We start from the raw sequence: 15,021 nt of genomic DNA on the forward strand, positions 1-15,021 counted from the left end.
TGACACTATTATTATGCAATATAATTAATTATAGCTAGAAGGGCATTTGAGGTTATTTGGCACTACCTTCGTCCATTTCATAATTATACCAAGAGAATGACTAAGTTGTGCCTAGGCTAATTGTATCCATTTGGTTTTATCCCTCCTCTCTGCCATCCTCAGTCACTTGCATTCTGATCTAGGAGTTTTTTGGAGGAGTCTGGATGTGTTTGTGCCAAATACAATGGAGCCCAGGCTGGCTAGTCAGCCTCAGGTAATAGTGCAATAGAAGCACTAACAATAGCAATAATAATTACTGCTAGACAAAGTGATAAGTACAAAACAAATGTCACTTTTTTCAGTCACTGTTACAGTTACTTACAGAAGATTTATCCTTGCCTGCTCCTGCTCTGTGCATTCTAGGATGTGTAGCCAGAAGATTAAGTTCTTTGGGTATGATGTGATGTCCTCCAGATGTACTGGGAGCCCTGCAGACATCTCCAGAGAGCAGCTGAAGAGCCGCAGCAGATGGCCATGGCAGCATGCAATGCACCAGCCCACTGCCCTGTGTATCATGGGGGTTCAGTGTTCAAGGAATGCACAGTGCAGCTCAGAAACTTGGGCTGATGGTGCTGCAGTGCAGGCGCCACTGTGCGACCTCTGTGCTCCAGGGCCTGCAGTTTGCTGCTGGTGTTAGGGCTGCAGCGAGGATGGCAGCTCACCCGGCCTCTGGAGCCAGGCTGGCTGCCTGACAGCCCGGCCACAAGCGCCGTGCCATGTTGGAGCTCAGCAGCTGCCCCGAGCTGGCAGGCTGTGCGCCAGCCAGACTAACTGCCCAGAGGTGGCAGTGAGTAAGGAATCTCTTCTGAATGTTACTTGGCAATGTCAGGATTAAAACCAAACAACCAACAAAAACAAAAATAATAATGATAACAGTGATTTCCCCAGAGAGGAATCAGGTTAAGAAATGGTCTTACCTTAAGGCTCACTGTGGCTCTCCAGAAGGAAGCTGGCAAGCAGGAGGGCAGCTGACATTTTACATGGTCTGACAGAGACAGGGCAAAGGGGAATGGTTTTAAATAAAAGAGGGGAGATTCTGGTTAGATATTATTAGGAGGGGGGTCAGAGGGTAGTGAGGCACTGGCACAGGCTGCCTGGAGAAGCTGTGCATGTCCCATCACTGGAGACATTCAAGGCCAGGTTGGATGGGGCCCCTGTACAGCCAAATCTGGTGGGTGGTAGCTCTGCCCATGTCAAGTGGGTTGGAACTAGATGATCTTTAAGGTCTCCTCTGACCTAAGCCATCCTGTGATTCTATGACTGTTCAGCTACAATGAAAGGCTACAGTCTTCAGCTGGTGGCTGGATATTGGATTGCACTCATAAAATAGAACTGCTTGCAAGGGCTGAATGCCATAATTAACAGGCGTTTTTCAGAAATTATTGGTTAATGCCATATAATAGAAATACTGCCAACTGTTGTTGTTAAAACTTGGTTCGTTCCTTTGGTGGCAATGCATGATGATTCAACACTGCTCCAATGGGAAGATACCTTTGTTTGTTACATATCGCTTTGTTTTTACAATGGTTTATGTGGCAAAGAATATAAATTCTGAAACTTAAATACAGCTTCAGAAAGTAATTTGAGTGGCACCTGTGTCCTGAGCAATCACAGTACTGGCAATGCAACAAGGCCTTTTTATCATATCATTGCATTAATGATCCAGTCCCACTCCCACAGCAGGCAATGTGGCCTTTACCACCAATGCTGTTAAAGCAGGAATTAAGCTTAAAGGGTTCTAGAACAGGCAAACATGCTAATATAAGTTTCACGTCCATCTGGTACATTTCTCATGCAGATTACACATGGCCACCCAGAGAACTGCTGCACATTTTTAGTAACAAACTCCATGAGCCATACCAGGGAATACAGGTTGTGCTGAGATAATGAGCTCTACTCATATGATGCAGCTGTCTTATCACTTAAGAACATTTTCACAATATTGCAATAGGGACCGAAAGGTTATTTCTCAAACCTTGTCTGTCACCCAGTTGGTACCAGCTGAAAAGTTTCTGTTTGATTGCTAAAGAGTAGAAAGCAATGAACACACATTGGCAAATCTTAGATCAGGCGTGATGTGGATGTTGCACACCTCAGACTAACGCCCACCTTCACTTCAGGGAAAGGAGAAACCAGACCTGCAGACACACTAATCGCTCCTGCTCTCAGAATTCCCACTCACCTGTATGGAAATGAACTGCAGAACCTTGCTGCTTTCTATTTACTGCACTTAGAGCCAGTGATCTCTGAGTACTTCCAGTCATCAATTACATGGCTATTACACATTTTATGATGTAAAATCCTCCTAATGTACAAATTAAAAATGTATATATGTAGTCTGTGATGAGATTGACAATTCTGATACAAGAGGGGGAGGTGAAGTCCAATCTCTGCTCAGCTGGGAGGAGCACAAAGGTGATGACACACCACTTAGTTTTGGGACAGCTTGGAGGTGTGGGTGTATGACCCGCCAAACCAGGGTCACTTCACCCAAAGCAGGGCAAGCAGCAGCCCTGGGCTGTCACGCACAGGATTCAAACCATCAGACTGTGCCAGAGTTAAAATGAGAGCTCCCAGAGCCTGCTTTCTGGCTGCACTCACTGCTGAGCAGAGACCATGCATCCCATCAAGTGCAGGAGGTAACGTCCTTCACCTGCTTCTAAGAGAAGGCACTTCAGAGCACCGAGGCACAGACACTCAGCAGCGCTGGTGGTGGATGCATGCAGATGTGGCTGAAGAAAGCAAAATAGGATGCATCAGCACCAAAGGGATCTGGGCAGCCCATCCCACTGGCTTTCAGTAGCACTGAACATGACAGGCTTTTGGACAAACCTGTGTATGCCAGACTGCCATGTGATACTGCTAAGTGACTCTTGTCAGTAGAGCACAGCAACTTGCCCAGGGGAGAAGTAGAGCCTCACAATTAGAAGACAGGCACCAAAAGACACACATGGGGCTGGAAGATGGACAGTCCCAGCACCCAGATCAGAAATAAAGCTGATTTTACAGTAAGGATTTCAGTATATTTCCGTCTGCTGCTCACCTGGTCTAAGAACCTCCCTGGCAGTAGTGTGCCCATTAGTTGACATGCTGCAGGACTGTATCAGATGACACTGCTATTACAATGCCTACAGAGGTGGGGAAACTCATATGTTAACAACACTGAGTGAATTGATTCCTCCTGCCTGCACTGTCATTGCTGTTCTATTCCATCCACTAAACTAGGTTTTAGGAGACAGTTTATTCCCTTCTCCAGACCCCCAAGTATCACTGCAGCTGCAGTACTGCTGAAGGCCAGCTAGAAAAAGTTGTGAATTCACCTTCTCTTTTGAAATGTTACTCCATCCACCCACACCTCTTTCTTCTTTGCTAACTCCAGTCATCCATCCCCAGGACCTACACCCACACCAATCCCAACTCACTGATGAACATACATGGAAACAAGCCTTGCTAAACAGATTGCAGCTCCTGCTCCATAGCTGTGTTTATGGGATCATTTGGATACTAAATCTAATACATAAATGAGAACTCACTGGTTGTTTAAGGTCTTTGGATTTAGTGCTTGCTCCATGAAACAGGTTACTCAGCAGAGCAGCTCTGGGTGCCCCAGGACACAGGGCTCAGCCAAGTGGAGGCCTGACCCCAAAAAGGCTAACACTGGTTCTAATGCTGTTTGGGAACTTCTCCCCATAGCGACAGGACACTCAGAACCTGAGTGAGGAGACACCTGAACCATTCAGGAGGACTCCAGCTTCCACCCAACACAGGCCCCATCAGCCAAGCTACCAAAGGTGCTCTGGAGTCCCACACCTCACTCCCAGGGAAAGTCCTGCATGCTGGGGACTGAGGCCCCATGAGCTATCAGTTAAATCTTCTCACTTTATAGCAACAAGGTCCTGTAAAAGATGGAGGATTCAGAACAAACAGAAAACTCAGCATGGCACACTGATGCAAAAAAGGTTTCAAAAGGTCATGGCAGGGAGAAGTGGACTAACTCTGGTATTTTAACGGCTTGGCATTGATGCCATAAATTAAAAGGAAGTTTGCTGGATGTTTTATTTTGCATGTGTGGTAAACTGTACAGTTAGAGTGTGAATAAACCTCTTTTGTCAATTTTACTACCTTTCTGATATAAAAATAAATAAACTTAAACAAAGAAGAAGTGGAGACCTGCCAAGCCAGCCTACTTTGGTTTAAGAACTGCACTGACAAGGGAGCGATTGTGTCTTAAAGCTGAGGGGCTGAAACGATCAGCTTTTGGGGGCTGGCAAAGCTGCTCTGGAAGGAGCTGTTCTGTATGCAGGAGCTACAGGAAAAGAAAAAACAGAACAAAAAAAAAAAGGATACTCTTCTAAAAGGCAACAAAAGAACATCATTAAAATTTCTGCTACCAAAACTGCTCCCCTGTTTGACAGGAAGGCTGAACGTAAATAGCTGCTGTGAAATATACCAGGGTAACAGCACCTCGGAGCATTTTAATGATGATATAAAATTCACAAGTAAACGATATAATGTACACTAAGTAACTTACTAGACTGAATATAAAACAAAGGCATCAAGAATGATGGTTTCACTCTGCAGTGAATCTCAATAATGAGTTCTAGGCTCACCAGTCCAATGCCAAACATGGGAACTTCCAGTAAGCAGCAACACGTAATTACCGCTGGGTGGAGATGAAATCAACCACTTTCCGTCACGAAGCCAATGAGGGACCCTCAGACAATCTGCCAAAGGTGGGTGGGTGAATGAGTGTTACTTTCTTGCTAGGCTCCCATCAGGGCACCACACCTTGTGATATTATCTCTGTAATAAGCAAACAACTTTAAATGATATTGTGTCACTGCAAATGAAGCAGGAGGGTGACCCAGCAAGTCAGATTTCATTAGCGCATGAGGGACTGCACTGCAGCATGCAGGTACACACACACACTTACCTTCAGACCCTGGAAACCACAGTCTGCCACGCAGAGCAATCTAAACTTTAGCCATGCATAACTGAGACTGTGTCTCCTTCAGAGATGCACATGGACTTGCACATGTACAGCAGGCATATCACTACACCAATGCCCTATTTGCTTTTCTGTGTGTCACTGCTGAAATCTTCTAATGCGCTAGGTAAGAAGATCACAAATGAGGCAAAAATTCAGCTGCTCAATCACATTAATACAGGTACAGTAAAAGATGATGGGATTATACACATTTTGACTCATTAGTAAGCCATGTGCAATGCTGCCTGCCCAAGTGTTCATGCATTCAGGCTTGTTGCCTCCCACCACTGCACCTTCCTGCCTTTCCTCAATTGCAATTACCTGTTCTAGTCCCAGACACACAGACATACCTGGTCTGCCACAACTTCCCAGCTGTGAACACACCAGTGACTCCTGCCAGCCTTCCACTGTTCTGTCTAGTGCTTCCGAGAGTTTTCCATACAAAAGGAGTGATTCAGAAGACTTCAGAGATGTCGTGTTGGCTGAGAGCAAGTGCTGTTACCTGCCACAAGGAGAGAACTTCAAGCCATCCAAGGGCATGCCACGTTGGTTCACAAGGGCCTGAACTACAATAGTTAGATAAGTATGATGATAGAAAGTAAGAAAGAAAATGGTTGGAAAGTCACCAGGTTGGACTGTGGGGCCAGAGCAGGAAAAAGGCCGAGTGAAACTCAACCGTCTTCTGTGAATTCAACCTGCTACAGGCCATTGTGCTAATGTGTATTTTGGCACGTGCCTGACCCTTCCTGTTGACTGAAATACTCATGCTCTCTAGAAATGACCAGGCCTGCACCCAACTCTCCAAGCAGCTAACCTTACCCCTTCTTTCTTATTTCTTCCTCTTACTAAACCAATCAAATCCCTGCTGGGTGCCAGGTTCATACAATACCATACTATACTGTCTGTTGGTCTGGTTCCTCCTTATTTCCTGTTTCTTCCCTTTAGGACTGTTTTATGGTAACACAAAAGCCATGGCAACAACAGTAGGAAGGTCACTCTTGGTGGCTGGGCTGGGAAGAAAGGGACTCCCAACAGTGGAGAAGTAGGTGTGTCCTGGTTAGGTTGCTTCTGAATTTGACCTGCTCAGCCGCTCCCTACCAAAAATTCCCTCAACCAGCACATCAGGCTCATGCTGTAGGTGTCACAAACTTCACACATGTAATCAACCGGCTTCTTCTGAAAGGGATTAGCCTAAGCATTAGCAAAGAACTAGATGTCATTTTCAAGGTATCAGTACATTTTTTTCCTGACAACATAACCAAGCAACTCCATTTGGAAGCCATTCCCAAACACGTGGACAAGGAGGCAACTCAGAACAGTAAGTGTGGATTTACTAAGGTCAAACTGTACCTGGCCAACATGGTTGAATTCTGTGCTGGAATGACGTGCTGGATGAACAAGGTTAGGAACGTTGCAGATGTCAGTCACTTTGGTTTTCTCATAACCTGTATCATTGTCTCCTGTCCAAACCAAACTGGGGTGGTACAGACTTGACTGATGGCCCTCAGCATGCCTGGAAAAAGCACATGAAACTCAAAAGGCAATAATGGTCAACAACTAGACTTTTAATTAATTGGCATTAAGAAATGGCATTCTTCAAGGGACAACACTAGGGCCTGTCTTCACCAGCATCCTGGATGAAAGGGTGCAATGCACGCTCTGCATGTTTGTGAGTGACACTGCAGGGTGTAGATCATTATGCTGGAGGACAGGACAACCATCCATATGTTCTTCAGCAGCCTCGAAGACTAACCTGACAGAAATCTCCTCAAATATATCAAAGGGAAGGACAAAGTCTGCATGCAATACAGAATTAATCTGTGCAACAGCAGAGGATGGGAGCTGAGTGGCAAGCAAGGAGCTGCACTGAAAGAAGCACCTGGGGTCCTGGTGGACAAAATACTCATCATGAGTCACCAGCAAGATTGTGCAGTGGTGATGGCCAATTGCACCTCTCTGCACAGGAGATAACGGAACCAGATGCTCATCAGCAGTGCCACAGTACAAGGGCAATGACCACAAGCTGTAGTAGGAGACGTTCCATTGAATATCACTGGAGAAATGTTTCTAAATGAAAGCTGACATGGGTGCCCAAAGTGGTCTGTGAAATCTCCACCCATGGAGTATTCCAGCATTAAACAATAAAGCCCCGAGTAGCCCAAGCTCAAGCTGAAGTTAAGCCTGCTCTGAGGAGGTTGGCTGCAGCCCTCCAGATGCTCTTTCCAACCAAAATTATTTGATGATTATTTTCTTTTTAAACAGCTGCTGATCTGGGAGACCTGGCTGGAGTCAGTTAAAGATTCCTCGAAAAGAATGAAGCTGTTATCTCCACAGCATCACCTGCCAGTGTGTATTACTTATTTGTAATATGAATGAATTCAGTGCATACATCACAAGTCCAGACAGTCAAGAGACTTCAGTTCTGAGATTTTATCTTCGAGGATCAAAGAACTGAACTTTCTCTCTCTGATCTTCAACCTGAGCAAAAAAAAAGTCTGTCTTTAATGCACTGTCAAAACCTCCTCACTTCAGAGGCAGCATCAACAAGACTATTTCTGGGCTTTATTTGGCATTTATGCAGCTCTCATACATTCTTGTGGTGGCAACTTGACACGCTGTGAGACTTTCTAATAAAACAATTGTTTTGGCCCAAAACACTTTAATAGCAATGTACTATATACAGCCTTCAAATGCAACACCTACTTCAGTATCTGCATCCTACCATATAAACATGCACGTTAATGTGCAGCATTCCATGCTGCCAAAGGCTCAGAAAACCCATTCTGTAAAACCCACTAGCTACCATGAGAAATGGTTGCTGGGTCTTAGCAGGACCACACTGCAAATGTGGGCTGTGGATCTGTGAGGCTGTGCCTCCCAGCAGCACAGGCTGCAGTGCCAGGTGTGCTGGCACACCAGGAGGAGCTAAGTACAGAGAACTCCCCAAAAGACATCGGTGTGCAAGGGTATTTTTACCTCCCAGGCTCAGCAGAGACACAGGTCACCACAGTGAGTCATCACAGCCCCAGATGCCCCCTGAAAAACCACAGCTGACCCAGGCACTCTGCAAGCTTGCTGTCAGAACCGCAATGAATGCCCAGAAAAAGCACCAGATTTAGCCCTAATCTCTGCACCAGTCAGGGACTGTGACACCATCACAAAACCCGGACTGAGACACAAGAAATAAACAAATAGAAGTAAAAACCCGTATGTATGTGAGAGCAGGTCCAGAAACAAACAAGCAAAACCTCTTATCCAAACAAATCATAGTTAGATCTTGGGTGAGACCATGTTTATGAAGGTTTGGCCAAGAAGCTTGCTTGGAGATACCTCTCCAGCCTTTAGCATAACACAACCAGCCTGGACAAGTGCTACTAGAAAACACTTCATTAAAATGCTGTTGTGGTATTTATTTATAGGTAGCAATTTATATCACACCCATCACACACACCAATCCAGCAGCTCCCATTGTCAAATCAGACTGCTTCTTCCACAATGTCCCCTTCCCCCAGCCCACCTCCTACTGCCCCCACTTTTGTAGCAAAACAACTGCTTCCCACCTGACACGGCCATCCCTCTGAATAAGCCTTTGTTTGAACTTATTGAGCCCTGTGTGTTCCAAACACAGGTGGGCATCAAAAACACAACAGTCTCACCAAGAGCCAGGCACACAGCTGTGGTGCTCTGCAGGTAGGTATCCTTGGGTACAACTGGTGATTGCTGCAGAGCTCTCCCCAGCAGACAGCTGGCAGCTGCATTCTGCATCTACTGAAGAACGCAAGTGGCTTTGGACATACCAAGGGTAACATCAGAGAAGCTTCTTTGTGTGTCGTGGACACTGCTGGAAAAGCCAGTGTGATAAAACACCTTGTAGGAAAGCACTGGGTGTGTCTGAGTGTGGAGAAAGGAGAAAAGAAAAAAAAAAAAAAAAAAAAGGAAAAAAAAGACTGGCAGAAAAAGAGGTTAGATGAGGTAGCTGGGACTGCCAGGGGCAATCTGAAATCAGTTTACATTAGAGCAGGTTGCTCTTGATTTTGCTACAGCAGTTGTCACGCTTGGTAAGAATAACAAGCTATTCATACGGCAGCCACCATTGTGCAGCTCAGCACATGCAGCCTAGTGGAAAGAAATCCAAGCAAATGCAGTGACTAGGACAGGACATGAAAAAAAAGTGGTTATGTAAATAAGTTGCTACTTCAGAAATCTGTGAGAACAATTGTTTCCCTGTAAGAGGGCTTCATCACTGGGGCACGTGAGGCTTTACCCTACATCTGCACTTTGAAATGCCCACACCTACATCCTGCTGCAGCTCCCAGGTTATTCCCACTGTCTGTCCCATTCAATCTCCAGCTTTTTTTTTAATACTCTCCAGTTCTTCAGCTATCTAGAGTTCCACCTTCATACATGCCCAGAACTGCCCCAGTCTTGACAGGGCCAAGCAGCTCAGCCCATTTCACACCTAACTCTGATCAGGATCCAGAAACTGGGCGTTGCTTTGCCTGAACCCCCTGAGGGCTTTGATTGGGGATTATGTTACCCGGTGACTGTTCCACGTAAAATGCATAAACAGTCCTGGGAGCAGAGTCCAGATTCTCAAACTCCCATGTGAATGCTCAAACCAGTAGGAAAAACAGCCACGCTCCCTCGCACGCACTTACTTTGTGGCCCAGTGATTCAACAGCACATTGCTGAGTGCTGGCAAGCAGTGCCCAGCTCCCCGCTGCGTCGTCTGGATGCTCTGCAAGAGGTGGAAGGTGGGAACAACGACCCTGAGGACAACAGCGACCCAGTTTGTCACCTTCTGGCTGACAGCAACTGATGATTCAGATTAAATGTTTGCTGTGACAGAAAGGCTGCTTGTACTCACCTTCCAGAGGAGCTGCTGGGCTGGCTGGCTGCAGACTTAAAAACTTTAAGTTTTCCTATTAGTCTCTCTGGTCCCAACACTGACAGTTCTGGACCTCGTGTGGAAGCATCAGGCTTGCATTGGGCACATGGTGTGGACTGCTGGCTCTGAAGCTGGCAAGTGGGCACTGCAAATCAAAAGGCACAGAGCTTAATGCTGAGACATTTACTGTAAAAAAGCACAAATGATAACATTTCCTTGAAGAAACATCACACAAGTGCAAATACACAAATAAAAGCCCGTAAAAATCCCTATTTTATGCACAAAGCAAACTTGTTTCTAGTTTCATTTCACTGCAGGAACTGCTTCACAGCCAGTTTCCCCATTTGCTTCAGTGCTTAGAAAGTTCCTCTGGAAACTGCTCAGCACACCCAGAACACACACGAAACATAGGGAAGAGCCAAGCCACATCTAGCAATTGCTCCCAGGTGCCAGCATCAAGAGCAGAGCTGTTCACATTACCCCCAGGCCACAACCTGAGGACAGCACCTTTGGTATCTCAGAACAACGTGGAAAGAAAGAGAAAGCTTTGAAAACTCTTCTCAACTGTGTAATTCCACCCAAAGTAACCCAACATGGGTTTCCACCACCACTCACCTTTGGACTGTCACTGCATTCCCTACCCTGCGCAACACGAGGGACTCCCAGCTAAAAGCAGAAGCAGCTGCCAGCCATGCTGTATGGTCACTGCTCTAACAATCTCATGTCCTCCACAGCTTGGCACAAGTAGAGATGCTGTTCCTGATGGGTCCAACCCCAGGGCCACCATTAGCTACAGAGCCTGTGGGTGCCACAGGGCACACATGGCATGCTGACATTTCACAAAGGCTGGCAGTTATTTTTACTGTGCCACACGGATCTATTGGTCAAAATATAAGTGCAAAGTGGACTACAGACAAGCACTCTCAGCATTTCATCTCTAAGACAACACAAAATACTACAGTGACCTGAGGCTGCACTTAAGCACCTCTAAACGAATGCAGATATGGCAGCTTTTGAGCAAGGCCTCTGTTAGGACAGAACAGGCTATAGGAGCTGTATGGAAGAAGGCTGGTAGGTGAACGAAGGGTGCTCCCCTGTGTGAGGGGCAGCAAAGCCCAGCTTATGGGAGAACAGGAGAATTGTGTCTGAGGCTGACGACTGCCAGGCATGAAGTGTTGAGGTTCACATTGAGGAAGCCATGGGCATGCTAATTCCTGCTGGGGAAGGCTGCATGGTCCAGCAGTGACAATGCAGTGCTCTGATCCGCAGCGCTGTTTGCAGGGCACTAGGCATGCTATTCTGTGGAAATCAATAATGGTTTCAGGAGAAAATTAACAGATGGTCATGAGGGAAATCTCCCAAGGGTTTTTTTTCCCCCTTCTTGGTGATAATAGACTACTTACGATTTTCTGAAGCCACCTGCACAATTTCCCAGGCATCATGGCTGGCTGTTGGTTAGAACAGAGTGTGACTGTAGTGCTGTTTGCAGCACTAAGCTTGCTTTCCATTATGCATCTCTCATGTGTCCACAAAAGACTGTATAGTCCAAAAATTCAGCATCATGATGCCTTTGAGGTTTGATGGGGGTTGACAACCAATGCTCAGGATGTTCAGGGAATACTTAACATTTTCTAGCTAATCACATTACCTCAGGTACAAGATACACCAGCTTTCTCATTGATATCAGGGGAAGAAACAAACCCTCGCTGGTCTTTGGAGGAATAGTGCAGTGTATCACTGTTGCTAGTGACTCCTGAAACACACTACAACAGAAACAACAGATGTTACCCCAAACAAAGAGAGCAAGAGGAAATAGCACAACATCCAGGGACAGGCACATAAAGCTCCACCACCCTGGGTGTATAATGCTGTGGGAAGGTGGGGATGAGCAGCAAATATGTATCTCATGAGTAATGAACACGTGTATTTTCATGTGGCATCACCATTCTGCAAGGGCTGCCAGCAGGTAATGCTTGCTGCTCTGCCTCCCAGGACATGTGACATACGGCATGGCCACATGTTCCTTCAGAGCAGCGTGGCAGCACAGGATCTTCATGCCACCTTCCTCCTAGCCGTGCTTCAGCCAGAAGGTATTTGCTCAACCAGATTTCACAGAAGTATCAATTCCATTACAATCCCCTCTGCCCACGCCAGGTGTTCTGTGATAAACATCCTCAGCACATCAGATCCATTCAACAGTCTGCAAACTGTATTGCTTGCCAACCATCCAGCTGCAGGCAGTCACACAGGTACAGACACAGGGCAGCACCAGCCATACCAGCTTCCCCCAACCAATGTGTGTTCTCCCCTTCTCCCTTCCCCTTCTGTCAGCATCTCAGAACAATCAGGCTAACAGGAGGGGCATCCAAAATACTCTTTTCCTGGCAGCCAACAGCCACTGACACTGTTTTCTAACACATGTGAACACTCAAATTGCATAAATCCTCTTTCCATCCCACTACAAAGACCCTACAATCTCCTGTATGATCCTGTCTTCCTCACTTCCACAGCTGCTACACAGCCTCAGTCCTCTGCTTACTGCCAGTCAGTGAGTGACTCTGCAGAAAGCCCCTCACCACTCCTCTGCCATTGCCTCCAGTGGGGGCTGGCCCAAGAGCTTAAGATGACTTAGTTATGGCTCTGGTTCCAGACAGATGCCGAGCTCACAGCCAGATGGGACCTGCTCTGTAGTAAAAAATCTTCCCTCACTAAGCTCATTCCCTCCCACCTTGGTTAACAGGCATTTGGAACCGGGCTGCTGACTTGTAAAAGGATCATTGCCTCTTGAAATCACATTTCAGGAAGCCAGCAACTGCAGTTTGCAATCTGCATGGTTCCTGTTTCCAAAGGTGACCTCGTGTGTGTGCACTTGTGCATGCACCCCAGCTACCTTCCTTCAAGAAATAGCTGTGCCCGTGCCAAAGCCCCTCAAACCTGTGCTGTGGGTGTGGGATGGCAGTGCCATGCTGCGCACATCACAAGCTCTATTTCAGGGAATAGTTGTGTGACACCTAAGGTGCCTCAGGCTGGTGCAGCTGAAGGACATGAACATTAAGAGTTATAAATGAGAATCTGAGGTTAGCTGGCAGCTGGCCAGCCAGTATTGCTTTTTTTTTTTTTTTCTGATAAGCGCTTTAAGTGTCTCATGAATAGGAACACCTCATCTAATGAATCCTGCCTGTGCTCAGTAAGTGAACCACAAAGGACAGAATCCAGCCCTTTCCCATAACACTGCTTGGTATCTCAAGACAACTGTTGCTTGGACAACAACCACCTTTCCTGGCAAAAGCCCATGGACAAGGCAGAGGTTGCAATGCACACGTGCTCAGTCTCTTGGAAGGATACGCTCAGACACCCATGTCTGAATTTTAACTGCTGACTATGGGCCAGGCTCTGAGATGATGTAGGAGGTTTTGTAAGGTTACATCAGTACCTTTGCAGGGTGCAGTAAATGGACCAGCTACCACCACAGCTCTGGACTGGCTTCCATGGAGAATGACCCAGGAGACAAATAATGCTCTAATATTTCATCCTTTGCTCAGTTTCCCAGACAAGAACAAGTAAAATACAGAAGGCTCTTTTGCTGCTGTTGCTGTGGATCCCCACTACAAACCCTCTGCACAGATGTTGAAAATAATCTGTGAGAACATGGATTATTTCTAAACTGGCGTTTTCATCTAGAATTGTGTTGGATATAATGGTGATGGAAGGACAGCTAAGCTAGGCCGATTTGTTACAGTAAAGCTGTGTTGTATTTCAGATTACTTATTAACAAACAGCAAATGGGCCTCTGCCTTGACCTTTTTCATTTGAGCAAATATACTCTTCCTGCCCCCTGTAAACAGCAGGTACTGGTAACTCAGTCACGTACCCTTCACATTACCAAAGTTAGCTTTCTTCATCTGTGGCAAGGAGTTCAGTCAAACTGAATTCTGCTAAGCTCACTAAGGTTATTAGCAGTATTATTAGCCTTAATAATACCAGCAGTAATAATAATTCTCTGGATCACCATAGACTTGAGAACATGTAAGTAGTTCAAAAATATTAATTAGAAAAACTCAATAGGAGGTCTGAGAAACCAGCAAAAATTGTCAGCCTCACTTCAGAGCTAAAAGCTGAAAATAGAGCCACAGCAAGCAGAAGCAGCTGTTAGCCTGATGAGTTTCAATTAATGAGTGTTTCTTTGGTGTCATGAAATGCCAGGTGCCCAGTGCCTCAGGCAGCACTACCAGGTTAAAAGCAGCAGCCCACAGTACGTAGCTGGAGCAACAGCAGGTTTGGGAACTGGAATCCAAAGGATAGTTCTGAGACTTGGCCTTAGAGTGGGATGCAGTCCAGGTGCCTTGTGCATTGGGAGTAATGGTCCTTTAGGCTCTTTAGAAAATTCCAGTCCTGACGATCTTCAACGTAGCTAAAGACCAAGAACACACCTAGAACCTACACATGCTCTTGTGCCAACAAGCCATCAATATCCACTCCTTTAATATAAAAGCTTTTTGAGCGAAGAAGGCAAACTGTGACAAACACTCCACTACAATAGCTAACTCTACCTCCTACCTCATTATTTCCTTGACTTCTATTTCTACTAAAGCTCAAGAGGTGGCCAAGTCAAGACAATGGCACCAAGAAGTTTGCAGTGCTCATCTTGGTTCTAAGTTAATTTTTCCTGTAGATATCATTCCAATCCACCCTGAATCACACAGCATTAAGCACTCAGTAAACAAGGTGAAAGTTTCATCTAGATTCTTAACCAGTGATGTTTCAGAGTCTTTGCAGCAAGGGGTAATTACCTGTATTAATTACAGACTCCTCTAGGGTACATTATGCCACTGCATGGAGAGGATTGGACATACAAATTGGAGGAGTGACTCTTTTTGATTTGTTCAAAATCCTTACCATTTGTAGGCATAAGAAGGACGCAGGCAAAGTCAATCTCGGTGTTTTGTTTGCAGTCAGGGTGACGCAGTGCCAAGAGCAACAGCTTCACAATTGAGAGATCCAGGTGCTGTTTCTCACTCTGACACACACTGCTCATGTGACCTGGAGCATGTCACATAACCTGTCTGTCCCCATCTGTAAAATTAGGATAATGGTAGTTAGTTCATGT

The 15,021-nt window shown here is 45.9% G+C and overlaps 1 protein-coding gene across 10 annotated transcripts in view; it reads right to left on the reverse strand.

Moving 5' to 3' along the window:
• The window catches only part of LOC107319257, a 44,986-nt gene that overhangs the window by 2,836 nt on the left and 27,129 nt on the right, over positions 1–15,021 (reverse strand). For 7 of the 10 annotated variants that reach the window (XM_032447161.1, XM_032447160.1, XM_032447159.1 and 4 more), the window contains 4 exons: positions 14,811–14,987; positions 9,894–10,059; positions 9,685–9,795; positions 6,377–6,539 (listed from right to left, as the gene is read on the reverse strand). In XM_032447161.1, the coding sequence (XP_032303052.1) occupies positions 6,377–6,539; positions 9,685–9,795; positions 9,894–10,059; positions 14,811–14,949 (579 nt within the window). In that variant the 5' untranslated portion in view covers positions 14,950–14,987. Of the gene's footprint in view, positions 1–361; positions 545–956; positions 1,025–6,376; positions 6,540–9,684; positions 9,796–9,893; positions 10,060–14,810; positions 14,988–15,021 lie in introns of all 10 variants that reach the window. The other 3 variants (XR_004308701.1, XR_004308700.1, XM_032447162.1) reach the window with 3 other exon arrangements.

This window comes from Coturnix japonica, chromosome 11 (assembly GCF_001577835.2).
Source record: "Coturnix japonica isolate 7356 chromosome 11, Coturnix japonica 2.1, whole genome shotgun sequence".
NCBI classification, from domain to species: domain Eukaryota; kingdom Metazoa; phylum Chordata; class Aves; order Galliformes; family Phasianidae; genus Coturnix; species Coturnix japonica.